Source organism: Zootoca vivipara, chromosome 13 (assembly GCF_963506605.1).
Source record: "Zootoca vivipara chromosome 13, rZooViv1.1, whole genome shotgun sequence".
Taxonomy (NCBI): domain Eukaryota; kingdom Metazoa; phylum Chordata; class Lepidosauria; order Squamata; family Lacertidae; genus Zootoca; species Zootoca vivipara.
Window position 1 is genome coordinate 43,693,506 of NC_083288.1, and position 25,573 is coordinate 43,719,078.

The 25,573-nt window shown below is 41.8% G+C and overlaps 2 protein-coding genes across 2 annotated transcripts; both read left to right on the forward strand.

Moving 5' to 3' along the window:
• The first annotated feature begins 1,394 nt into the window (after positions 1–1,394).
• On the forward strand, positions 1,395–7,803 carry LOC118095570 (vomeronasal type-2 receptor 26-like). Its single transcript, XM_060281316.1, has 4 exons — positions 1,395–1,936; positions 4,133–4,226; positions 4,331–4,457; positions 6,902–7,803. Exons 1-4 carry the CDS (start codon positions 1,395–1,397, stop codon positions 7,801–7,803), a joined length of 1,665 nt encoding a protein of 554 aa, XP_060137299.1.
• A 210-nt stretch (positions 7,804–8,013) lies between these two features.
• LOC118095571 (vomeronasal type-2 receptor 26-like) lies at positions 8,014–24,720 on the forward strand (the record flags this gene model as incomplete). The annotated part of the gene is made up of 4 exons (XM_060281317.1): positions 8,014–8,109; positions 18,754–18,981; positions 21,065–21,191; positions 23,855–24,720. Coding segments are annotated over exons 1-4 (1,317 nt in total), but the record flags the coding sequence as incomplete, so codon positions are not given.
• Between the last annotated feature and the right edge of the window lie 853 nt (positions 24,721–25,573).

A 25,573-nucleotide genomic window follows, 5' to 3' on the forward strand; every position in this document is an offset into this window, starting at 1 on the left:
ATGACCTGCCAAAACACTCTGAATCTGCTCTTTAAATCCCATCACTTTGTCCCCAACTACATATGTGGCATTCAGAAAAATGTAGTAGGAGTCATTGGGGGACTTAGCTCTGACACCTCCTCATCCATGGCAGATGTCCTAGGTCTTTACAAGACTCCACAGGTACAAAAGTAGATATTTCATGCTGTAGTTCACTCTACACTCCTTCCACTAGGAAGCTGTTGATTTGTAAGTATCAAGTCAAAAAAGGAAAATGGTTGCAGTATACTGATATATTTGAGGGGATTAGTATGTGCATAAACCAACTATTATGAGAGCACCATGTTCCCAAAGATGTGTGTTTAATATAGTTAGTGGAGGATTGTTCAAAATATTCCAGTTTGATATATGGGGCACTTTGATGGGCTCACAGTATTTCAATCATGCAAGCATTGTCACAGCTGTCTGAAAAGTACAAATCCCAATTCATGGTATTGTTCATCGCTTGCGCGGGCATAAATAACTCAGGACAAGAATGCCCCTCTCCCTTGGAATCATGAAATTCTCACCTTGTGGAAGTATGATGTTATTCAGCATTGTCCACTTTCAGAGACTAATTCAAAGCAATTTTCTTATTTTTGTGGCCTTTGGGGAGAGAGAGCTAGTGGTACCAATTTTGTGTTGTTCTGCTAAATTACGGGCTTCATTTTAGTTGCCTCAATTTTAAATGAATATTTTACTTACATTTTATAGGTTATGGTTTATTGTTGATCACAGAAGAAGAAAATGTATTATATTCAGGAAACCTCCAGAATATGTACTAAGAACTCTCCCAAGAACTCCTCCCTCCATTTCCAAAATTGAGTTTTGTTGATTGAAACAAGCAGGGATAAATGCTCTCCTGAACTTTGACACAATCCATGTGTACAAGTGTGCAACTGTAATGACTTCACAATAAAATGAATTAATATCTACATGAATAGATGAGCAAGATAGTTTGTTTTGTGTGTTTTTCTATATAAATGGGAGGGTGGCCCTTTCTCTAAGATTAGAAAGATGGAATATATAGGATTTACCGTATATGAGATATATGAGTTTTTTGTCAATTCCACGCAGAAAAGTTTGGCTTTTTTCTTTTTCAGATTTCATATGGTTCATTTGAACCAGCCATAAATTATCACATAAAATTCGCTTCCTTTTATCGCATGGTCCCCAATGAAGATCTTCAGTACAAGGGAATTATCCAGTTAATTCTGCATTTCAGATGGAAATGGGTTGGGCTCATCACTCCAGCTAATGAAGCTGGAGAACAATTCTTGCAGACCATTGAGCCAATGTTTCTCAAGAATGGAATCTGTTCAGCGTTCACAGAAAGAACGGAATACTATGTGCAATTCACTGGTAATGTGCTTGATATGGTGGATCAAACAAAGCTTTTCTCACAAACTTTCATGAAAAGCAAAGCAAATGTGATTGTTATATATGGAGAAAGTACATCTATTCTGTGGCTTACAAGTGTTATAATTGCAAGGAATATGATTCAGCTAATACTTCATCAATCTGTGAGGAAAGAACCTGAAGGGAAAGTATGGATTACCGCAGCTCAGATAGATTTCATATCAAATGTTGTAAGAAAACTTGTGGACCTTGATATACAAATGCTCCAAGGTGCCATCTCCATTACGATTCACTCCAAGGAGATTCAAGACTTCTCAGACTTTCTGCAGGGTGTAAAGCCTTCTGGACAAGGTGCAGATGGTTTTATCAATGATTTCTGGGAACAAGCCTTTGGTTGTTCACTTTCAAACGACACTGCAATGGCAGACACTATGGGTACATGTACCGGAGAGGAGTTGCTGGAGAGCCTCCCTGCACCGTTTTTTGAAATGAGCATGACCGGCCACAGCTACAGTATCTATAATGCTGTCTATGCTCTGGCACACGCTTTACATATTAGGTGCTCATCTGAAACCATCTGCAAAAGGATAAATGGTGGAGACAAACTCTTTTCTCAGAATGTAGAGCCTTGGCAGGTGGGGTTTCCTATTACTGTACAAAGTTGTTACTTTATAACCTGCTCAGAGTTGTGTGCTCCATTGATATAAATAAATGCCAATCCATATTGTATAAGTAAATAAATAAAATAATAAACCTTGATATATCAAAATAAACATTAAATAATTTTATTGAGATACCTTCCAACACTACAATTATATGATCCTATGATTCTGAAAAGTATTTGCTTGAATTTGACCTGCCTGACTTCCATTAAAGTACAGATTCTTTTTCAGTGGCAGGCTGCCTTTCTTATAGCAGAACATGAATTCTAGTGACATTTTGTAAGTATCTTCAACAAAGGCCATCTCAGTTCGTATGTCCTGTGGTGTGACATGCTGTAGCTAAGCGCTGACACCCTCCACTTGTGTTGGATATGTGATGGCTTGTGGAAGAGTACACCTAGAGGTGTGGCAAAGGTTGTAGCCAGTCTGCCATTGAATGCTGTGGAAGCTCCTTCACATATCCATGGTGGTAAATTCAGTTCCACCTAAAGCATTATACCTTAAGGGTTAGACATGTTGCTGAGATAGTGTGTCACATGTCTATGCATTCCGTTTTATGCTGTATGAGTGAGTTACTGTAGGAGTATAGGAGGAGAAGCACTGCTCTCTCTCTCTCTCCCAAGTGTTCTAAGATGCTGTAAATAAAACTGCTTATGGAAATACAAGATGCCTCTCATCTGCCTCGTCTTCTCCGCTAACACTGCTAACCCTGCGTGGATAAGCTCTGCTAATTGCGTGCCCAGGCTACTGCGGTCCCTGGGTCGTGTTCCGTTTGAGACACCGGCTCCTGAAGGGAGAGAAGAAGGGGAGCTTTTGGCTTCCCAGTTTCGGTGATTGTCTCAACAATCCACCTAGAACATATTCCCTTTAGAGGTGAGGACCTTCATATGATGGAACAATTGCACACTGCTCTTCAGTGTGTCCTAAATATCCCCTACTATCCAGGAACCTATAGTCACATAAGACTGCTCAAAAAGAGGTTTGTTGGTTATCAGAAGAGGGCATACTTTGACTAAATGCACAGTAACTAATACAGAGCAGCATATAGCTACACAGAAATGCAGAAATCATGAAGGTCCTGAACTAATTAACTCAAACTCCTAACATTAATTATTCCAGTAGCACCTTAAATTCCTTGCCCTTCCCTGTGGAACTTACTGCCATCATTAACAGTCATCAACAGTTATAAGGTTATAGCATACATGCCAAGTTCCTGTCGGAGAAATAAGGGATCGGACCGGAAGTAGCAGACCGGAAGTAGCGCTGCCACCATTTTGGAACTGGGAGTAGCATTCTCAGAAGCGACTTTTGATGCTGCTCTGCCCAGTTCCAAAATGGCCGCCACGCCAGAAGTCACACTGCAGCCATTTTGGAACTGGGCAAAGCAGCATCAAAAGTCACTTCTGAGCATGTTCCGCCCAGTTCCAAAATGGCCGCCATGCCAGAATAAACCGGGGGGGGGGGAACCGGACCAGCTGGAAAAATGGGGGTTTCCCGGGGAATACAGGAGACTTGGCTGCTATGGGTTATAGCAACCTCTGCTTCAGATAGTGTGTATGCACACAAAAGCTCATACCTAGAAACCTTATATTTAGTTGGTCTTTAATGTGCTACAGGAATTATTTTTAAAAAATTGGAAAGATACTTTGAAAGACTGTCTTAAGACATAAAGACTTGATTATCTTAAGGGAGTTCTTTTTGGATCATCTATTTGTAATTTTTAAACCATCTTTCATCTTGTTACTTATATCTCATGATTGTTGAGTTTACACTGATTCATGATTTCCCCCTCTATTTTATCTGCTGTTGAGATTTGGGTGCTCTCCATTGGAAACTGAAGTGGGGAAGTCCTGGAGGAAAAGAATTTAAATTTTCCCAGGAAAACTATTGAATTCTCTTAGTTACAACACATTCTCTGTTACAACACTTCATAGACCTTTCCATTTTCTTTCCACCTAGCTGCAGCCATTCCTGCAGAGGATCTCATTCAACAACAGTGCTGGGGATGAAATCACATTAAATGAACACGGTGAATTAGCAGGTGGATTTGATATTACAAACCTGGTCACTTTCCCAAATAATTCCTATGTCAGGGTTAAAGTCGGAAGGCTGGATCCTCAGGCCCCTCCTGGAAAAGAGCTCACCATGAATGGGGATGAAATCCAATGGCACAGAGTCTTCACTCAGGTAAGGAAATCACTGTGTCCTATTTACTGATAGATCACCTGATATTAGATGAAATCCCCTGAAACGTTTTCTTACTATTAACCTCTTTGTGTCCGTTTGGATAGGTGCCACCCCTTTCCTTATGTAATGCCAACTGCCTTCCTGGTTATGAGAAGAAAAAGAAGGAGGGCAAGAAGTTTTGTTGTTATGATTGTGATCCATGTCCTCGTGGGATGTTCTCAAGTGAGAAGGGTGAGAGCTGCCATATTAGCATATAAGAGACATTTTAATAAATTCTGAGGAAACCAGCAATGGGGTTTGCTCTTTCTGGTCTCAATTTATATTGTTTATTAACTATACAGTAGTACCTCGGTTTATGAACACAATTGGTTCCGGAAGTCTGTTCATAAACTGAACCGTTCATAAACTGAAGCGAACTTTCCCATTGAAAGTAATGGAAAGTGGATTAATCTGTTCCAGACGGTCCGCGGAATACTTAAACTGAAGCGTTCATAAACTGAAGCAAACTTTCCCATTGAAAGTAATGGAAAGTGGATTAATCCGTTCCAGACGGGTCCGCGGAGTACTCAACCTGAAATGTACTTAACCCGAAGCATGGGTGTAATTGGTTCCGGAAGTCTGTTCATAAACTGAAGCATTCATAAACTGAAGCGAACTTTCCCATTGAAAGTAATGGAAAGTGAATTAATCCGTTCCAGATGGATCCGCGGCATTCGTAAACCGAAAATTCGTAAACTGAGGTGTTCATAAACCGAGGTTTCACTGTAGTAGAATAATTTCCCTTCAATCTCAATATAGGCTCATGGGATGTTCTCAAATGAGAAAGGTGAGAGATGCCATATAAGCATATAAGAGACATTTTAGTAAATTCTGAGCTAACTAGCAATGCGGTTTGCTCTGTCTGGTCCCATTTTATATTGTTTACTAGTTGACAGTCCCATGCGTTGCTGTGGGTTATCCCTGTGGCTGCCCCCACCCTGTGACAATCCATGACACATTGCTGTGCCTGGTTCAGGGGCATAGCTGTCAAGTTCTCCCTTTTTTAAAGGGAAATTCCCTTATGCTGAATAGGCTTCCTTGTGAGAAAAGGGAAAACTTGACAGCTATGCTCAGGGTCAATGTTTCCCAGGAAAGGGGGAGGATGTGTCCATTTCCCCCTGGACTATGTGTTATGTCTCATCCCTGTGTTTACTCCCATCCTGTAGCGACCCATGAGGTATCCCGTCCCCCCCATCCCCTACCCAGGGCTCCATTCGGGATAGTATTTAAAAGGTTGTAGAGATGAGGCCTAGTCTGTAAAGTGGAGCTGAGGCCTAGTCTTTAGGCTGTAAAGTAGAGGCGAGGCCTGGTTTGTGAAGTAGAGTGGAGGCCTAGTCTATAGGCTGTAAATTAGAGCTGAGGCCTAGTCTGTGGGCTGTAAAGGAGAGCCGAGGCCTAGTTTGTAAAGTAGAGCAGAGCCCTAGTTTGTAGGCTTTAAAGTAGAGGTGAGGCCTAGTCTGTTGGCCTTGGCTTTGGCTAGTATTTAAATGTGAGCTGAGGCCTCTGCCCTTAATCTCCATTCCTTGGCCCCAGCCTGACTATGTGGGTTGTCTGGTAATGGTTGTTTCAGTTGCTCAGTTGATGACAGCATTATTTGGCGCCGCCCTTTTTGCTGGTGACAGCACACAATCTGCCTTTCTATTGGATGCTTCTGGAGTCTTCAGAGCTTCTGCTAGTGAGGTATGAAAGGTGTGATTTTTTTTGAAGAAGAAAAAAACGCCAGATCCCTCCCTGATGGGCAAGGTACGCTTTCCCCTAATTTGATGCAATTTGGTTCAGCGGTTATGGTGCAAGGGTGTTACCTCCGTGCACACAGTGTCTACATTTTTATATAGAGAGATTACCAATAGTAGAATAATTTCCCTTCAATCTCAATAAAATCTGACCCTAGGAATAAATTATCTTAACCTTCAAGAGTTAATACCACGAGGAAGAGAGCTTAATCTATAATTTCCCAACACTGTATGTACATTGATCTTCTAAACATTATTGCATATAATGTGTTATAATGTTTAACGCAGTTTCCCATTGCCAGTGGATCACTTCTGTGCTGCCACATTTTAATAATACATTTTAATGCTATAAACCATGAGTGTAGCTCCTTCCGGTCTGTTTTGATGCAACAAGACATAAAATTTGCACATGCGTTCTATCCTGGAAGGCACTAAAGGTTTGGAGAAGGGAGGATGGAATTGAACTGGTGGCCCTTTCTCTAAGAACAAGGCACTTTGGGGACTTCTTTTTCTTGACATTTTATTGATTTTACACATTTTAATAATGCATTTTATTGTTGTTAATCACTACTGTAGCTCCACCCCAATTCCTGTAAAATGCAACAAGACATAAAATTGGATACATGGTAAGGGCACTCCCGATTTTTTTTTATTAAAAAAACCCTCTTAAAAGCATATTCTGTATTGTTTCCAATTGTCATGAGGACCACGAAAAACAAAGTTTCTCCATATATGAAATGTCAAATTCCATGCATAACTTTATCTTCAAATCATCTAGGGCACAAGCATTTGCACTAGAAGTTTTGAAACTTTTCCTCATGAATTCCTCCTGATTTTTTTTTAACCCACTCTTAAGCATATTCTGGATTATTTCCAATTGTCAAGCAACCTTTTTGTTTTCAGGATTGGAAACCTGTGCCAGATGTCCTCCGGATCAATATCCAAATGAAGACCAGGATCAGTGCATTCCCAAGAAACCAAACTTCCTAGGCTTAGGTGAAACTTTGGCCATTGTTTCAACTTTCTCTGCGCTTTCATTCTCTCTGATCACAGCTGTGGTACTTGGCATTTTCATTAAGCACCGGAACACTGCCATCGTCAAAGCTAATAACAGAAGCCTCACTTACATTCTCCTCATCTCCCTCCTCTTGTGTTTCCTTTGTTCCTTGATGTTCATTGGAAAGCCTAATAAGGCAACCTGCCCACTTCGACAAACGGCTTTTGGCATTGTCTTCTCTGTGGCCCTCTCCAGCATCTTGGCCAAGACTATTTCAGTAGTTTTGGCATTCATGGCTACCAAGCCAGGATCCAGGATCAGGAGATGGGTAGGCAAAAAACTGGCTTATTCCATTGTCCTTTCCTGCTCTGTGATTCAAGTAGGAATCTGTGTCTTCTGGCTGGCAACCTCTCCCCCATTCCCAGATGTGGACATGCACTCAATGAGTGAAGAAATTGTATTACTATGTAATGAAGGGTCAATCCTAATGTTCTATTCTGTTCTGGGCTACATGGGCTTCCTTGCCATTATCAGCTTCACTGTGGCCTTCTTAGCCAGGAAGTTGCCTGACAGCTTCAACGAAGCCAAGTTCATCACCTTCAGCATGCTGGTCTTCTGCAGTGTTTGGTTCTCCTTTATTCCAACATACTTGAGCACCAGAGGAAAATACATGGTGGCTGTGGAGATCTTCTCCATCTTGGCTTCCAGTGCTGGGCTGCTGGGTTGCATCTTTCCCCCTAAATGCTACATTATTGTGGTGAGGCCTGAGCTGAATAACAGAGAGCAGTTGATACGGAGAAAGATGTAAAGAACAGTATAGTTTGTCATTTCTGTATTTAGATTTTGGAATGGTAATTCCACTTTGGTTTTTCAAGAGAGGAAGTTACGTGAAATGATCAAAATAACAGAAGAGATTGTCTTATCATTTATGTTCTTGATATCTTGATATCCAGTATAGTTGCAGATGAAGTGTGAATGAACTGGGATTATGTGTAAGTAACTATGGATGATATCGGTCATGGGGTCTCCTTACAGAGAGTCCCCACCCATCATTTTCACCAGCTCATCACCCAGCGTCAACACCAGTAGCGAGTCAGAGGAGAGAAATGAGGAAGTGAGCAGAGTGGAGAGAGGGCTCTCGTATGCTACAGAGAGGGAGAGCTAGGGGAGGAGGAGCTGAGACAGCCATCGGACACAGGGCGTCCGTTTCACCCGACGCCTGAATTGAGGTGTGCTAGTACCCATAGGGTAAGGGGGCAGCGTTTTGGGGTCCCCATGATCTTATGCTGGGGAAAGACCAGGAAGAAGCCATTGTGAGGTTCTGACACGGACTGAGCAGTCATGTTTCCCGATACTCTTGCCCTGTAAATAGCATACACAATAAACCTCTGAAAGAAACGACGGAGTGGAGCGTATTTACCCATGAGTAGCCTCAACCTTCTCTGACAATATCCAAGAATTTTGAATTCCTACAAAACCCCTGACTTCTTTTCTCCTGCATCTGAAGGGATGCCCCCCTATCTTCCCAAGAGCCCCTGAACCTCTTCTGAGGAGATGATGGAGTGTAGAGAGAAGAGAGGACAAGAAAAGAAAAGCAATGTAATAACTTGAGAAGCTATTTTATACTGAGTCCATTTGTCTATCCAGCAGGGCTGAGCACCCAATTTGACCTTAATCCCAAGCCAAATTCTGCCTATTTTGGGTGAGCTGGGCATCTATCAAGTTCATCTGAGACAGCCATGAATTGCAGTAGGTTGGATCCAAGATACATATATACACTATATGCCTAACTGCCCTAGCAACCAAATTGAGCCATTTCAAAAAGTAATGGCAGTTAAATGGAGAGATCCATAAAGATACTCACGTTATGTTTAGGTAAGCATGTAAATGACAGTACAGTTTGTCATTTCTTTATTTAGATTCTGTAGACTTGTTAGCAGGGTAATTTCACTGTGGTTTTTCAAGAAAGGAAGTTACCTGAAATGATCAAAATAACAGAAGAGTTATTTTGTCGTATCATTTATGTTCTTGATATCCAGCAGAGTTGCATATGAGGTGTAAATGAACTGGGATTATGTGTATGGAAAAACTATGGATGGTATCTGGAACCATGGTGGCTGTGGAGATTTTCTCCATCTTGGCTTCCAGTACTGGCTTGCTGGCTTTCCTCTTTTCCCCTAAATGCTACATTATTGTGATAAGACCTTAACTGAATAATAGAGAAGAGCTGATATGGAGCAAAGTATAAATGACAGAAGTGATTGTAGTATATGTTGGGAGTTAAGCTCTATAACCTTTCTGGCCAGTGTCAGATGTGGGGGTCAAAACAACAGAAGAGATTGTCTTAGCATTTCTGTTCTTGTTATCCAGCATAGCTACATAAGAGGGGGAAATGAATTGGGACTATGTGTATGAATGAAATTCAACATATCCAACAATCTGAATGCCTACACCTTCCCTTACTCTACTTTTCCGGCATCCACTTTTCCAATAGGTTCAGAAACTCCTGATAAGGTGTTGGGGTTCATAGGAAACTGCAGATAGAGAAAAGGGGAAAGGGCACTTTGTAAGTTGCCTTATGTTGAGTCAGACCATTGCTCAATCTATCAGGGCCATGCACTAGACTCAACCAAGTCTCTGTCCAAATTATGGAAGAATGTGGGCAATTTGGGTTGTATGACCTGTGGCTGTTGGGAAGGAATATCAGGCAAGATGTGGAGACAGGCACTAGCCTGGGGAAATTATGTATAGTCTGAGACCTATCTGCTCATCAGGTAGGTCTTCCCCAGAGAATGTAAAAGCCTTGTGCCACCTATGAATTTGTGAGCGACAGTCTTCCCTTTCTCTGCTTAAGAAAGAGCGTCAGCTGTAATTTGAACTAATGGGAACCTCAACAGAACTCTACTCTACTATGGCAAAAGGTTGAGAAATAAGGGATATATAAGTAGCACTATGAGGCAGAGTCAGTTTCATTTAAAGAACAAATCTAATCACTGTTAAATGGGAATGGTTTTGCTATATTTCTTTGCTCTAACTATTCAACTGTTTTAAAGTAAAATTCTTTTTAAAATATCTCTTCACAGTCAATGTTTCTATAACTGCATCACAAAAAATAAAAAATAAATCTGAAACCTCTGAAGATATACTGGGACTTCTACACTTCTGGAATCTTATACATGCAATGAAATGGGGCTGGGAAGGGAGGCAGGAACTGACTCGCCTTCATACGGACGCTGCTTCAGGCTCAGAGGGCTCAAATACTTGACAAAGCCCTGACAGTTAAGCATGAGGCACCATATATGAGGCATTTTTCCAACAGCCTAAACCTTCCTTACACCAAGGGTACCCAATCTGTTGCCCTCCAGATGTTGCTGGGCTACAGCTCGCATCATCTTACAATTGGCTATTATTATCATGGATTATGGAAGCTGTAGTCCAGAAACATCTGGAGGGACAAATTCTGCCTATCACTGCCTGACAGTGATAGTCCACCTAGTCTTCAGAATTACTACGTCTTACTAGAATAACAGACGATGGCACACTTGTTCCTAAGTATGCCACTCTGCTTCAAACTGTATATATGTGCTCTTTCAACAGTAGTTAGGCTGTGTTATCCAGGGTCTCTATATCCTGCTATGGTTTAGACCTTTCCATCATTGTTCCCAAGATCCAGCAATTGGAATCAATGTTACATAAGTCAGAGAGTGTCAGGGTCAATAGCAGTAGGAAATTAGACAAATTAGACATTTTGATAGAGGAATTTTTAGGAAAAAGATGTGTGCTTGTCTACAGATGGGGTGTTTTTCTTCTTAGTAGTAGTTTTTTTTTTTAGTTTTGGATGTTCACCTACTATTTATGAACCATAGAGTCCAAAAATATTGCACAAGTGATTATCTCCTCTGTAATTATTAAAATTATGGTAATTAATTCACCTGGAAAAGATCCAGAAGGCAGAATGGGAATTAAAAAATAAAAATGAGATTTTAAATGATTAAAAGCACCCTGGTGTTCCATTGACAGCTTGGGTCAGGGAGGAGAGGTGAGGCCAGCTTTTGGTTCTGCATTGTATTGGTTAGATTTCAAATCATAGCATTCAATGAATTTTTTGTGGCAGTGCTGAAGTTAATGAGAAGGTGGATACCCGCCTCTTTAAGAACAGAACTGGCAGAGTTGGTTGTCAACAAATACATCCTGTTCAAGTCAGGCTGATGATAGCAGCAATATTGTAGAGAAGCAAAGGAGAGTCTATGTGTAGAAGGATATTTGTTATCAGGATGTTGCTGCTGCTGCTTCTCCTGCTGTTTCCCAATATGGTGCCCAAAGTGCATACTGTTGTTTGCAGTGGAAATAATACTGTGCATATTCCACATGAATGGTATGAACAAGGTGACCTTATCATTGGTGGGATAGTGTCTCATATGGATTACATATTCCCCAGCATTTCCTTCCATGAACACCCATCTCAGGTCTTTATTGACAGCCCAATGTAAGTAAACGGCTCTTAGAATCATTTCATTCATTCTTTCTACATTTATATCTGACTATAAAGCACTTGGTTTATAGTAATATTTTATAACCTGCTTCAAGATAAATGGCATCTCTCCATCCTCCCATGAAATATAGATCACTCGCTAGACCTCACTAGTTGCAAGGATGGTGTTCAGGGTCTGCGAGCAATGTGGACACATTAGGCACAGAGCCATGGGAGTGCTATCCCCAAACCTCGTAAGCAAGGCACTTGGATTTGAGAAGGAGTCATGGGCTCTGACAAGGTCCTGGAGTCCTCCTCCTTCCTTCCCAAAGCCTAGTTAGCACTTTCCCAGATTGGGGAACTGGGCGGGGGGCTCAAGGATCATACCCGAGCGAGCCTTGTGTCTCCTTTCTTAAGCCGGTCACAGCTTTACCCACCTTTGGGAAGGCCATGCAAGGGCTAAGGCTGCCCATAGTACCCAAATCTGTCACTACCAATCAATCCCCTATAGCTAATTTTTAAAAGCCAAGATGGGCAAGGGTCAAGGGGCTGTTTGGCAGCTTCAATTCTTCAAGCACAGTCACTACATCCTCAGGCCACAATAATTTAAACTGATCCAGCAAAGATGGAAAAGAGGCTGCACTGCATACCATTTCACTCACTCTAATCATGGCATGCAACTCCGAATCTTATTTATTCCATCCCTAAAGTGTTTTTAAAGTTATAATAGCAGGCTGCTAATGTTATAAGAGAGAGGCTCTCTTGGGCCAAATAACAAACGTATATTCAACGTTGAAAAGCTCTTCCAGACAGCTACTCGTGGACACAAATGTACTGAAGAAGTATGCTGTCTTCATGACTGCCCCTTCCCTTCCAAATACCGGGTGCAGAAATGAAACCTCAGCCATGTTTGAGCTGATTCTGTTTCAGATCAGCACCACTTGCTGTCTAGCCATTGATCCTCCTGCCCACAGTAATTTAGCATGGCAGACTTGCATTGGGGAGATTTGGGTTCAAATCTCCAATTTCTTGGCCACCTACAACCTAGGGGCTCTCGTGAGTATGTAAGGGGAGAGAGAAGAGCTGTGATATCCAGCTTGAGCTGCTTTGTTGAAGGATGGTATAAAATTGAATTCATGTCTAAAGCACATTGAAAGCAATGAGGGATAAGCTTCAAATGCATTTAGTAATAATAGGAAGATAGCCATTTTACAATCTTCACTGCTAGATCATCACTGGGCATTCTTCATATTCAAAATGGCAACTGTCAATCCCAGTTTGCATTGCGAGGAAAAAGAACTGATGTAGTAATGATTTCAATAACTGTGCGTGTCTCTAGTGATGAAAAGCAACATGGTTAGAAAAACTGAAGATCATTTCTCAAACTATGTGTTCAGACAAACTTATTCAGATGGAAGAGAGATCCAAACATTAACTCTAAAAGAACAAAACAATTTCCATATTTCCAGCATGATTTTATTAGTCAGTCGTATCCCTCAGATCTAGGTGTTGTGCACTGTTTAATACCCCATAAAATAGTAACACACTTTATTTACAGAGTGATTACGAAGTTCTACCCACACATCCTTGCCTTGGTGTTTGCTGTTGATGAGATCAATGAGAATCCCAAGATCTTGCCCAATGTCACTCTTGGATTCCACATCTATGACAGCTATTTTGATTCAAGGATGACCTACCGAAATACTCTGGATCTGCTATTTAACTCACATCACTTTGTCCCCAACTACATATGTGGCATTCAGAAAAATGTAGTAGGAGTCATTTGGGGACTTAGCTCTGACACCTCCTCATCCATGGCAGACGTCTTAGGTCTCTACAAGATTCCACAGGTAGAATATGGGTATTGAAATATTGGTATTTCATGCCGTTATTCATACTTTTCTCCTTTCAGTAGGAATCTGTTGATGCATAAATATGAAGTGGTAAAATGGAAAAAGGAAATAGGTTGCAATATACGGGTATATTTGGGAGGGTATAATATTAATACCCAGCAATGTACATGAAAGAACCCAGGGGTGTGTATAATATATTTAATGGAAGATTGTTCAAAAAGTTCCATTCGGATGAATGGGGCACCTTGATGGGTTCACATTACATCATTCCTGAAAGCACTGCCTTAGCCGCATGAGCGGTATACCAGTCCCACTTCGTAGTGATGAACTGACTTACAAAGCCATAAAAAACTTGGGACAACAATGTTCCTCTCCCTAGGAATCATACAGTAATATCTCCTCTTTTTGGTGATGTTTAGTACTGTCCACTATCAGAGGCTAACCGAAAACAAATTTCTTGTTATTTTTCTGGCATTTGGGAATGGATATATTCTAACAAATATGGTATTGTTCTGCTGCATTCCTGGACTTCTTTTTAGTTGCCTTAATTTTTGCTGGTCTTTTACTTTCATAGGATATGGTTTATTGTGGTCACATAAGAATAAAATGTATAATATTCAGGACACCTTCAGGATTTCCAACAGATCCACCCACAAGAGATCTTAGTAGTTATGGCATCAACCTCTCCCTACAAGTGTTATAAAGATTATAGACTAAAGGAACATGATCAATTGCTTGTATTTCTCCAGTTCCACTTTGGAGTATTGTTGAAGGCAGTACAAGGATTAAAGCTCTCCTGCTCTTGGAGAGAATCCTTGTGTACAAATCTGCAGCTGTGATGACTCCCATAGTAATAGGAATTGACATCTACAAAAATAATTGAGAAATATTGTTTCTATGTAATGGAGTTTGGCCCTGTATAATATTAGTAAATATGGGATAAACAGGATTTTGGTTCAGATAAATGAGTGTGTTGTGTATTCTTGTTTCCACTGGGAAAGGTTTGGCTTTTTCTCTTTTTCAGATTTCATATGGTTCATTTGAACCAGCCACGAATGATCAAATCAAACTTGCTTCCTTCTATCGCATGGTCCCCAATGAAGATCTTCAATACAAGGGAATTATCCAGTTACTTCTGCATTTTGGATGGAAATGGGTCGGGCTCATCACTCCAGCTAATGAAGCTGGAGAACATTTCTTACAGATCATTGAACCAATGCTTTTCCAGAATGGAATCTGTTCAGAATTCACAGAAAAAGTTGAATACCACCTGCATTTCACTGGTAACATAGTTGATATGGTGGGTGACACAGGGATTTTGTCTCCAGCTTTCATGTCAAGCAAAGCAAATGCAATTGTTATATATGGAGAGAGTACATCTATTATATGGCTATCAAGTACCATAGAGATAAGGAATATGATTCAGCTGGTATTACCTCCATCTAAGAGGAAGCAACCTTTAGGAAAAGTGTGGATTACAACAGCCCAAATTGATTTCATATTATATTATTTTTAAAAAATGGTGAAGGTTAATATACAAATGTTCCATGGTGCTATCTCCTTTGCAATTCACTCCAATGAGATTCAAGACTTCTCAGACTTTCTAAGGAGTGTAAAGCCTTCCTGGGCAGATGGAGATGGTTTTATCAATGATTTCTGGGTACAAGCATTCAGTTGTTCACTTTCAGATTCCACTGCTTCAGCAGACACATGTACTGGAGAGGAGAAGCTGGAGAGTCTCCCTGCACCATTTTTTGAAATGAGCATGACCGGCCACAGCTTCAGTATCTATAATGCTGTCTATGCTCTGGCACATGCCTTACATATTAGGTACTCATCTGAAGCCATTGTCAAAAGGATAAAGGGTGGAGACAGACTCTCTTCTCAGAATGTAGAACCTTGGCAGGTAATGTTTCCTCTGTGTTCCCCCTGTAAAGTATTCAGTGTTGTGTGCTGTATTGATATATAATGTGAGTTGGCATTCATCTATAAGTAAATAATTAAAGGTAATAAATACATGAAAGATTAACCTTAAATCATTATTTTTCCTATAATTATACTAAACAGACTTTAGATTACACAAACTTTCAGAAATGACAGAATGGCAGCCACTACTTGAAAGGTTAATAATTGTTCGAAAAATTCACTGCTTTTTAAACATTTAGAAATGGCACTGTTCCAGTATTTCAACTGGCATTTAATTAGACCAGTGGTTCCCAATTAGCTAATTACTGAGGACCCTCTGTTTTTCAAAAGCTAAGCTATGGACCCCTGCTTTTAAAAAAAATGATAACTGTATGCTTTTTTTGGAGAAAATGTGAGGTAGCAAAGGATTTTAAGTATACTAAAAAGCAGACCATAAAATTTGTGATTTTACCATGCAAAAATGACAGAGATTTAGTTGGAGCGGAGCCAAATTTTATTTTAGTACAAATGAACAAATTATGACATTTCCAGCAGCTTCTAAACCTATATCTATATACTTATCTTTATCTATCTATCTATGTATATATCTGTCAAACCAGGAACCCTGTGAACTCCCTCCCTTCAGATGTCAAGGAAATAAAGAACTACAAAACTTTTAGAAGACATCTGAATGCAGCTCTGTAGCAATAAGTTTTTTTGTAATAAATTTTATTAGTTTTCAATTACAATGATCCAATAATAGCCTCATTATATCAATGCCAAATTACAATTCCTAATATCAATCATTCAAATACCCAATTACATAATTTAGGTGGCCCCCTGTCTGCTGTAATTGATGATTTGATGATTTACTTTACTTCTGCGTTCCAAAATCTTGTTAATTTCAATTATATTCCAGTCATAATAGTAATCTCTTATAAAACAGCTGCAGCTGCAATATTGATTACTTCTATTCGTATTAACACATTTAATGATTTATTAGTTTACAAGTGAAGTTCTCATGCATCCTTGTTCTTCCTGTTTGTGACATTTCATCTGTCCATGTTGTTTCTTCCTGTCCTTATAAATTATTGTGTCTATTTTTACCGGTTGTTACTGCTATCGGTCATGCCTTGCACGGAGCTGATATCCTGATGTTATTCCAAAAGTTTGTCCCTCACTCAGTCCCATGCTTCTTTGTTTTTGCAACTTTTAACGATAGCTGCAAAAGTCACTTTGTCCCACTTTATTTTTTCACTTTATTTTTTTCCACCATTCTCTCAGTCTAGGGGAAAGAGTGATCTGACACCCTGCCAATGCCTTGTACTGGGAAGTTTTTAATGTATGATGTTTTATTATGTTTTTATATATGCACAACCCATCTGGCTGGGTTGTCCCATCCACTCTGGGCAGCTCCCAACAAAATGTTAAAAACACACTGAACCCTTTTTGGACTTCCAAGATAAGATGAATCCCCAACTCATAAGGCAAGATTCACTGAAAACCCTCCTTACAAGCAGTGGGATAGTCCTTTGATAGTCATTGTCAGGGGGGTCTCTCTACAGAGAGCCCCCACCAATCATCCTCACCAGCTCCTTGCCCAGCGTTGGCACAAGCAGCGAGTCCGGAGAAAGGAATGAGGAAGTTAGCAGAGTGGAGAGAGGGCTATCTCATGTACCAGAGCCCCAGCACCGCTCTGAGAGAGGGATAGGGGAGGAGGAGCATGGAGGGCATTTGGACCCAGGGCAGCCAGGAAGTCAGCCCTTCCCTCCGACGCCTGAATTGAGGCACACGCCCACCCATAGGGCCAGGGGGCGGCGCTTTGGGGTGCCCAGGCTTTTATGCTGGGCGAAAACCCGCAGGAAGCCATTGTAGGGTTCTGACACGGACTGAGCAGTCATGTTTGCTGATGTTCTTGCACTGTAAATAGTATGCACAATAAAACTCTGAAAGACAAGACGGAGTGGAGCGCCTTTACTCAAGAGTAGCCGCAACCATCTCGGACAGTCATTGAAAGCAATTAGAGGTTCTTTTCAGTTAAAATGTAGAGAGAAAGAGGAAGGGACCCCCCCCCACACACACACACGTGTGTGTGTGTGTGTGTGTGTGTGTGTGTGTGTGTGTGTTAAGCACGTGAACCCACCCCTTGGAGTAAGCCATTTGCGCTCTCCCCCCCCAATTGCAAGAGCCCTAATAAACTGTGTCAGATTTCTCCCACCTCACTTGCCATCCAGTGACTCTTTCACAAGTTTTTCCCCTGCCAGCAAGCAGGTATTGCTTGCAAGCAGAGGCTGGATGATCCATGGAATGTTTTCCCAGTGCAATTAACAAGATAAGTGAGTACCTTACCTTCCAAGTCCCGGACTGCATAATCCAGGACCGGCAGCCGTGTGACACCGGCAGTTGTGTCGACGTAACTTCCGGTGTCGCTTTGCCCTTCTATGGGCACCAAAAATGGCCATCGGCGGCTTCGAAAGTCACTTGTACGCATGTCAGGAAGTGTGTCGACGCAACTTCCGGTATCGCTCCGCCCATCTATGGGCACCAAAAATGGCTGCTGCCAACACCGGAAGTCGCGTCTATGCACTTCCGGACATGCGTAGATGCGACTTTTGAAGCCGGCAGCGGCCATTTTTGGTGCCCATAGAAGGGCAAATCGGAAAGGAAAAAAATGGCCACCGGCAGGAGAAAATAACGGAGAAAAAGGGAGACGAAGTGATACGGGGGACCACCGGGAAAAGGTAAGTAAAAATGGGGGTTTCCCCAGGGAAAACAGGGTACTTGGCAGCTATGGTGAGTACCCCAGCAGGGGTGGTGCTGCAGACCCCCTGGGTGTGTTCTGTGGAACCTCTGGGGTCCCCTGAATTAGACAATTTGTTGTATGAGGTTAATGGCATAAATTGCCCAAGCGTGGTGTATCTCAAGCAGCCTGAAATGACCCTTGTGGCCAAGTGCACCATGTTCCGCCCCACATTGTGGGTATGTGGTGTGTGTGTGTGATGTCATGTGCTGCATGTGATGTCACACACTGGGAGGAGCCCTGGCAGCTCCCCCCCCCCAGCCATTCAGAGGGCTCTCTATGGCATCTCCCAATGGCCTTTAGAGTCTGTAAGGGGCTCCATCGACCCCACCCATTGCTCTGTAGGAGCTCACTGCTGTTGCAGGAGGCAGCGATGGAGCCCATCACAGCAGCAGGAGGGCCTGCCAGAGCCCTTCCAGCATGGCCCTATCATTCAAAATTTTGTGAGTGGCTGGTAATTCAAGGCCCCAGAGAGATGGTGCCTATGGTTGTGGCTTTCTGTAGTTTCTCATCATCAGATAATATGCATAAAAATGTCTGGCTTCCATGGTAACTCGAACAAACAGAGCCAGGAAAAGATCTTAAATTCTCCCAGAAAAACTATTAAATTATCTTTGTTGTTGTTGTTGTTTAGTCATTTAGTCGTGTCCAACTCTTCATGATGCCATGAATTATCTTAGTAAGACTATTACAATATTACATAGACCTTTTGATTCTCTTTCCACCTAGCTCCACTCATTGCTGCAGAGGATCTCATTCAACAACAGTGCTGGGGATGAAATCGCATTAAATGAACATGGAGAATTAGCAGCTGGCTTTGATATTACAAACCTGGTCACTTACCCAAATAATTCCTATGTTAGGGTCAAAGTCGGAAGGCTGGATCCTCAGGCCCCTCCTGGCAAAGAGCTCACCATGAATGGGGACGGAATCCAATGGCACAGAGTCTTCACTCAGGTAAGGAAATCATTGCACACAAGTGGAGGAGCATTGTAGTTTTGAAAAGGGAAGTGCTGCCCAACTACTGCTGCCACTACTAATAATGCTGCTACTAATAAGGCATCCAGTTGCTTGTCATAGTCCTGTGCTGACAGCCATGGCAGAGCTCAGTGGAGGGAGAAGCCAGACAACCCGTCAAGTCACAGGGGGTGGGGTACATGCCTGGAGGCACAGTTGGTATAAAGGTCCAGGCCAGGCCAGTCAGGAGTATCTCAGTTCACATAGTCAGACAATCCAGGGGTCTAGACAGCTGAGGGTCCAAAGTCAGTGGTTCCGCCCCTTTTTCCTGGGCCATGTCCAGAAAGTGGTGTTGGGGGATGAGTGTTCAGACCCCTGGGCTCTCACTTGTGGGGTGCTTCAGGGTTCCGCCCTCTCCCCCATGCTTGTTAATATCTATATGAAGCCACTGGGAGAGATCATCAGGGGGGTTGGGCTGGGTGTTCATCAGTAGGCAGATGATACCCAGCTCTACATCTCTTTCAAATCGGAACCAGTGAAGGCGGTGAAGGTCTTGTGTGAGTGCCTGGAGGTGGTTGGAGGATGGATGGTGGCTAACAGATTGAGGTTGAATCCTGTGTGAGTGCCTGGAGGTGGTTGGAGGATGGGTGGTGGCTAACATATTGAGGCTGAATCCTGACAAGAAAGAAGTACTGTTTTGGGGGGACAGGGGCGGGCGAGTGGGGGGGGGGACTCCCTGGTCCTGAATGGGGCACCTGTGCCCTTGAAGGAGCAGGTGTGCAGCCGGGAGTCATTTTGGATTCACAGCTGTCCATGGAGCACATTTCAATTCTGTGTCCAGGGCAGCTGTCTACCAGCTCCATCTGGGACGCAGGATGAGACCCTCCCTGCCCACAGACTGTCTCGCCAGAGTGCTGCATGCTCTGGTTATCTCCCGCTTGGGCTACCGCAACATGCTGTATGTGGGGCTACCTTTGAAGGTGATCCGGGAACAGCAACTAATCCAGAATGCAGCAGCTAGACTGGTGACTGGGAGTAGCTGCCAAGATTATATAATGCCAGTCCTGAAAGACCTACATTGGCTCCCAGTACGTTTCCAAGCACAATTAAAAGTGTTGGTGCTGACCTTTAAAGCCCTAAACGGCCATGGCCCAGTATACCTGAAGGAGCGTCTCCACCCCCAATAATTGCTAAATCCCATTCCCATTTTCTTTTATATGAAGGATGAAAAGATTCTTTTGCATATATTATTAATAATATCTTTCTTATTTCTTTGGTTTTACCATTTGGCTTGAGAAGGCTTTCAATTGAGGTTTTTGGACATGTTAACCCATATTTAGTTTTCAGTCTCAATGGAATGATGGGTGTTGAATATCATTGCCTACAGTTTATATGGAATAATTGAATCCTCCACAAACCAGCTGCTATAGTTTAACAAACGTTTCCAATTTTTTCAATCTAAAGCTTTTCATCATTGTTTGCCTAACAAATCTTTTTAAAAGAAAGGAGAAGAAAAAAGAGGTCATTCGAAAAAATGTTGGAAATATTCCTTTTTGAAAAATGATACCAGACTTTATAAAATGATTTTTTAGAGAACAAGAATTCCCAACCAATTTTATTTCCACATAGCTGGTTTTATAAGTCCAGTTCACACCCCAATACACCTGCCCACCATCTTCACTGCCTCTTCTTATTCCAATGGTGTAAGTGGTAGGGCCCGTCCAAATTCACTTCTTCCAAATCCCAACTCCTTGAACCACATGAAAGTGACATCAAGTGAAATTCCTAAAGTAAAGGGCATGAGGCTGCAGTTCCATCAAAACAAATAACCAATGGTAGTATTAGATTGAATTATCTGATGGTTGCAGCATTGATCAATCTAGGTATGAAAAATTGTAATCTTCTTGTGTTTGTATGATGCTTAGAACTGTAGCTTTTTATCCCACTGTATGTGCTGCCTCTGCACATATGGTTCCCACGTTTAACATTTCTGGCCCTCCTGTTTAATGATAGATCACCTGATGTTAGATAAATCCCCTGAAACATTTTCTTAATATTAACCTCCTCATGTCTCTTTGGATAGGTGCCACCCCTTTCATTGTGTAATGCCAACTGCCTTCCTGGTTATGAGAAGAAAAAGAAGGAGGGCAAGAAGTTTTGTTGTTATGATTGCAATCCATGTCCTCGTGGGATGTTCTCAAATGAGAAGGGTGAGAGATGCCATATTAGCATATACAAGTTATTGTAGAAACTTCTGAGCAAAGCGGCAATGGGATTTGCTCTGTATTATTCTACTATTATGGGACGTGGGTGGCGCTGCGGGTTAAACCACAGAGCCTGGGGCTTGCTGATCGGAAGGTTGATGGTTCGAATTCCTGCGACAGGGTGAGCTCCCATTGCTCGTTCCCTGCTTCTGCCAGCCTAGCAGTTCAAAAGCATGCAGTGTAAGTAGATAAATAGGTACCGCTCTGGCGGGAAGGTAAACGGTGTTTCTGTGCGCTGCTCTGGTTCGCCAGAAGCGCATAGCTGTCAAGTTATCCCTTTTTAAAAAGGGAAATTCCCTTATGCTGAATAGTCTTGCTCGCGAGAAAAGGGAAAACTTGACAGCTATGAAGAAGCGGCTTAGTCATGCTGGCCACATGACCTGGAAGCTGTACGCCGGCACCCTTGACCAGTAAAGCGAAATGAGCACCCCAACCCTAAAGTCGTCCGTGACTGGACCTAACAGTCAGGGGTCCCTTTCCCTTATTCTTCTATTAACAATAGTAGAATAATCTCCCTTCTGTCTCAGTAAAAACTGCCACTATGAAGAAATTATATTAGCCTTCTAGGGGGTATAACATGAGAATGTGACTTTATCTGTAATGTAAAGATTTTATCTATATTGATTTTTATACATTATGAAATATAACATTCCGTGATGTTTAATGCAGTTTCCCATGCAACAAGGCATAAATATCATACATGCATTTTGTCCTGAAGACAAAACTCCAGTGGGTGCAGAATCATAGCTGCCAAGTTTTCCCTTTTCTCGCGAGGAAGCCTATTCAGCATAAGGGAAAATCCCTTTAAAAAAGGGATAACTTGGCAGCTATGTGCAGAATGCTGCAGAGAGGCTCATCATGGGGTCCCTGCCATGGGAGCATATTCACCCAGTGCTCTTCCAGCTGCACTGGCTCCCGGTGGAGTACAGGGTCAGATTTAAGGTGCTGGTTTTGACCTTTGAAGCCCTTTACAGCCTAGGACCCTTGTACTTACGGGACCGTCTCTCCTGGTATGCCCCGCGGAGGACCTTAAGGTCCATAAACAGTAATAACTTAGAGGTCCCGGGCCCGAAGTAAATCAGATTACCCTCTACTAGAACCAGGGCCTTCTCAACACTGGCCCCGACCTGGTGGAACACTCTGTCCCCTGAGACCAGGGCCCTGCGAGACCTGATTTCTTTCCACAGGGCCTGTAAGACAGAGTTGTTCTGCCTGGCATTTGGCCTGGAGGCAACCTGATTCCCTCCCCCATTTTCCCTTTCTTTTCCCCTTTTATATGAGGCTGCATTTTTAATTTTTAATTTAATTTTGATGTATGTAGTCTTGTTGTTGAGTTGTATTTTAATCAGTTGTTTTATATTTGGTGTTAGCCATTCTGAGCCCGGCTTTGGCTGGGGACGGCGGGGTATGAATAAAAATTTATTTTTATTTTTATTTTTATTAGAAGACAGCACTAAAAAATTTTGGGGAGGAGGTAATAGGAGTGATTGTCTTTTCTCTAAGAACAAGGATCTTTGGGGACAGGGTTAAAAACCTATTAAAAATCTTTTTTCTTTCTTTCCTCTTTTTTTTCTTTCTTCTTCTTTCTGGGAAAGAAGAAGGAGATTTTTTTCCACATGTGGTGGATGTGCAAGAAAGTTAAGGATTCTGGGGGAAAATATACAATGAACTAAAGAAAATCTTTAAGTATGCTTTTAAGAAAAGACCTGAAGCCTTCTTGTTGGGGATGGTAGCAGAGGATGTTAAAAAGAATGACCAAAAATTCTTTTTATATGCCACAACGGGGGCAAGACTACTGTTAGCCCAAGTTTGGAAGCAAAAACAAATACCTACAACAGAAAATTGGTGGCAAAAAGTAATAGAATATGCAGGAATAGCTAAATTGACAGGGAAAATTAGGGATCAAGGTGACGAAATATTTGATAGGGAATAGAAGAAATTTATGGAGTATATTGTGAAATCAAAAATATGAATCAAAAATTAACATGAAACTCAAAAAGATAAGATCAGTAGAACAGAAACAAATGGTTTAATGTGTCGACATCTGAAAATTATACATAGAGAGAGAATAATGCGCGAGATAAATTTGAAATGAAATAGACAGCAAAGGAAGAATGGAAGTCAACAAATGGAATGATATGACAATACAAATGTGAAACTTGATTGATTGTGAAATGCGATCTATAGAATAAGATTTGTATTAATGAAAGAAAAATAACAAATGGTAAAATATGTAAATACGAAACTATGTAATGGGTATGGGGGGGGGTGTTCAGAAAACCAATAAAAAAGATATTTATTTATTTAAAAAAAAACAACCCTACAAAAATAACCTCTCTTGCTTCCAAGATTTCAGCTGTAATATTTCTCTGATTTCATCTGTGGTTCTAAGAAAATGGAAGAGGACCACGAAAAACAAAGTTTCTCCATATATGAAATGTCAAATTCCATGCATAACTTTATCTTCAAATCATCTAGGGCACAAGCATTTGCACTAGAAGTTTTGAAACTTTCCCTCATGAATTCCTCCTGATTTTTTTTTTAAAAAAACCCACTCTTAAGCATATTCTGGATTTTTTCCAATTGTCATACAACCTTTTTGTTTTCAGGATTGGAAACCTGTGCCAGATGTCCTCCAGAACAATATCCAAATGAAAAGCAGAATCAGTGCATTCCCAAGAAACCTAACGTCTTAGGCTTTGGTGAAACTTTGGCCATGGTTTCAACTTTCTCTGCGCTTTTATTCTCTCTGATCACAGCTGTGGTACTTGGCATTTTCATTAAGCACCGGAACACTGCCATCGTCAAAGCCAATAACAGAAGCCTCACTTACATTCTCCTCATCTCCCTCCTCTTGTGTTTCCTTTGCTCTTTGATGTTCATTGGAATGCCTAATAAGGCAACCTGCCCACTTCGACAAACGGCTTTTGGCATTGTCTTCTCTGTGGCCCTCTCCAGCATCTTGGCCAAGACTATTTCAGTGGTTTTGGCATTCATGGCTACAAAGCCAGGATCCAGGATCAGGAGATGCGTAGGCAAAAAACTGGCTTATTCCATTGTCCTTTCCTGCTCTGTGATTCAAATGGGAATCTGTGTCTTCTGGCTGGCAACCTCTCCCCCATTCCCAGATGTGGACATGCACTCAATGAGTGAAGAAATTATATTACTATGTAATGAAGGGTCAGTCCTCATGTTCTATTGTGTTTTGGGCTACATGGGCTTCCTGGCCACTGTCAGCTTGACTGTGGCCTTCTTAGCCAGGAAGTTGCCTGACAGCTTCAATGAAGCCAAGTTCATCACCTTCAGCATGCTGGTCTTCTGCAGTGTTTGGTTCTCTTTTATTCCCACATACTTGAGCACCAGAGGAAAATACATGGTGGCTGTGGAGATCTTCTCCATCTTGGCTTCCAGTGCTGGGCTCCTGGCTTGCATATTTTCCCCTAAATGCTACATTATTGTGGTGAGGCCTGAGCTGAATAACAGAGAGCAGCTGATACGGAGAAATATATAAAAAACACTTAGTTTGTCATTTCTGTATTTAGACTCTGTAGGCATGTTGGCATGGCAATTTCACTGTGGTTTTTTCAGGAAATAAAGTTATATGAAAAGATAGAGAGAGGGGAAAAAAAGACTGTCTTATCATTTATGTTCTTGATATCCAGCATAGTTTCATATGAGGTGTAAATGAACTGTGATTACATGTATGAAGGAAGCTATGGATGATATCCATCCACTTGAATGCCTACACATTCCCTTACTCTTCTTCTCCTGGTGAGGAGATGATAGGATGCAAAGAGAAGAGAAGAAAAGGAACACAAGAACTTGAGAAGCTGCCTTACACTGAGTCCATTAGTCTATCCAGCAGGGCTGTGCACGAAATTTAGCCATGCCCCAAGCCAAATTGTGCCTATTTTGGGAGATCTGGGTATCTATCAAGTTCATGTGGTATAGCCATGAATTGCAGCAGGTTGGATTAGATAAAGCAGAACGATCCAGGGCCGCTGTGGAGAGGGGCATCAATCAGTATGTGAATGCCAGCATCAGGCTGAAAAGGCAGTCCTATCTGATCAACAGCTGTACCTTCCTGGGAGAATGTAGCAGCCTGACACCATCCAGCACTCCTTTCTGCCAGACACCCAACTCCACAGCATCTATGGCTCCTGCAGACTTTTAGAATTCCCAGGATAAACTTGGATTTCTACACTTTTGGAATCTCATACCTCAATTGACATGGGGCTGTGAATGGAGACAGGAAGTGATTCACCTTGCCATACGTAGACACTGCTCCAGACTCAGAGGTCCCTAATACTTGACAAACCCCTAACAGA

Excerpts from the sequence above, each read along its gene's own strand:
- LOC118095570 (XM_060281316.1), top strand. The coding sequence starts at position 1,395 with ATGGTGGATCAAACAAAGCTTTTCTCACAAACTTTCATGAAAAGCAAA. Across the intron at positions 1,937-4,132 it reads GCACACGCTTTACATATTAG|GGTTAAAGTCGGAAGGCTGG; the intron begins GTGCTCATCTGA and ends TTCCTATGTCAG. Across the intron at positions 4,458-6,901 it reads GATGTTCTCAAGTGAGAAGG|GATTGGAAACCTGTGCCAGA; the intron begins GTGAGAGCTGCC and ends TTTTGTTTTCAG.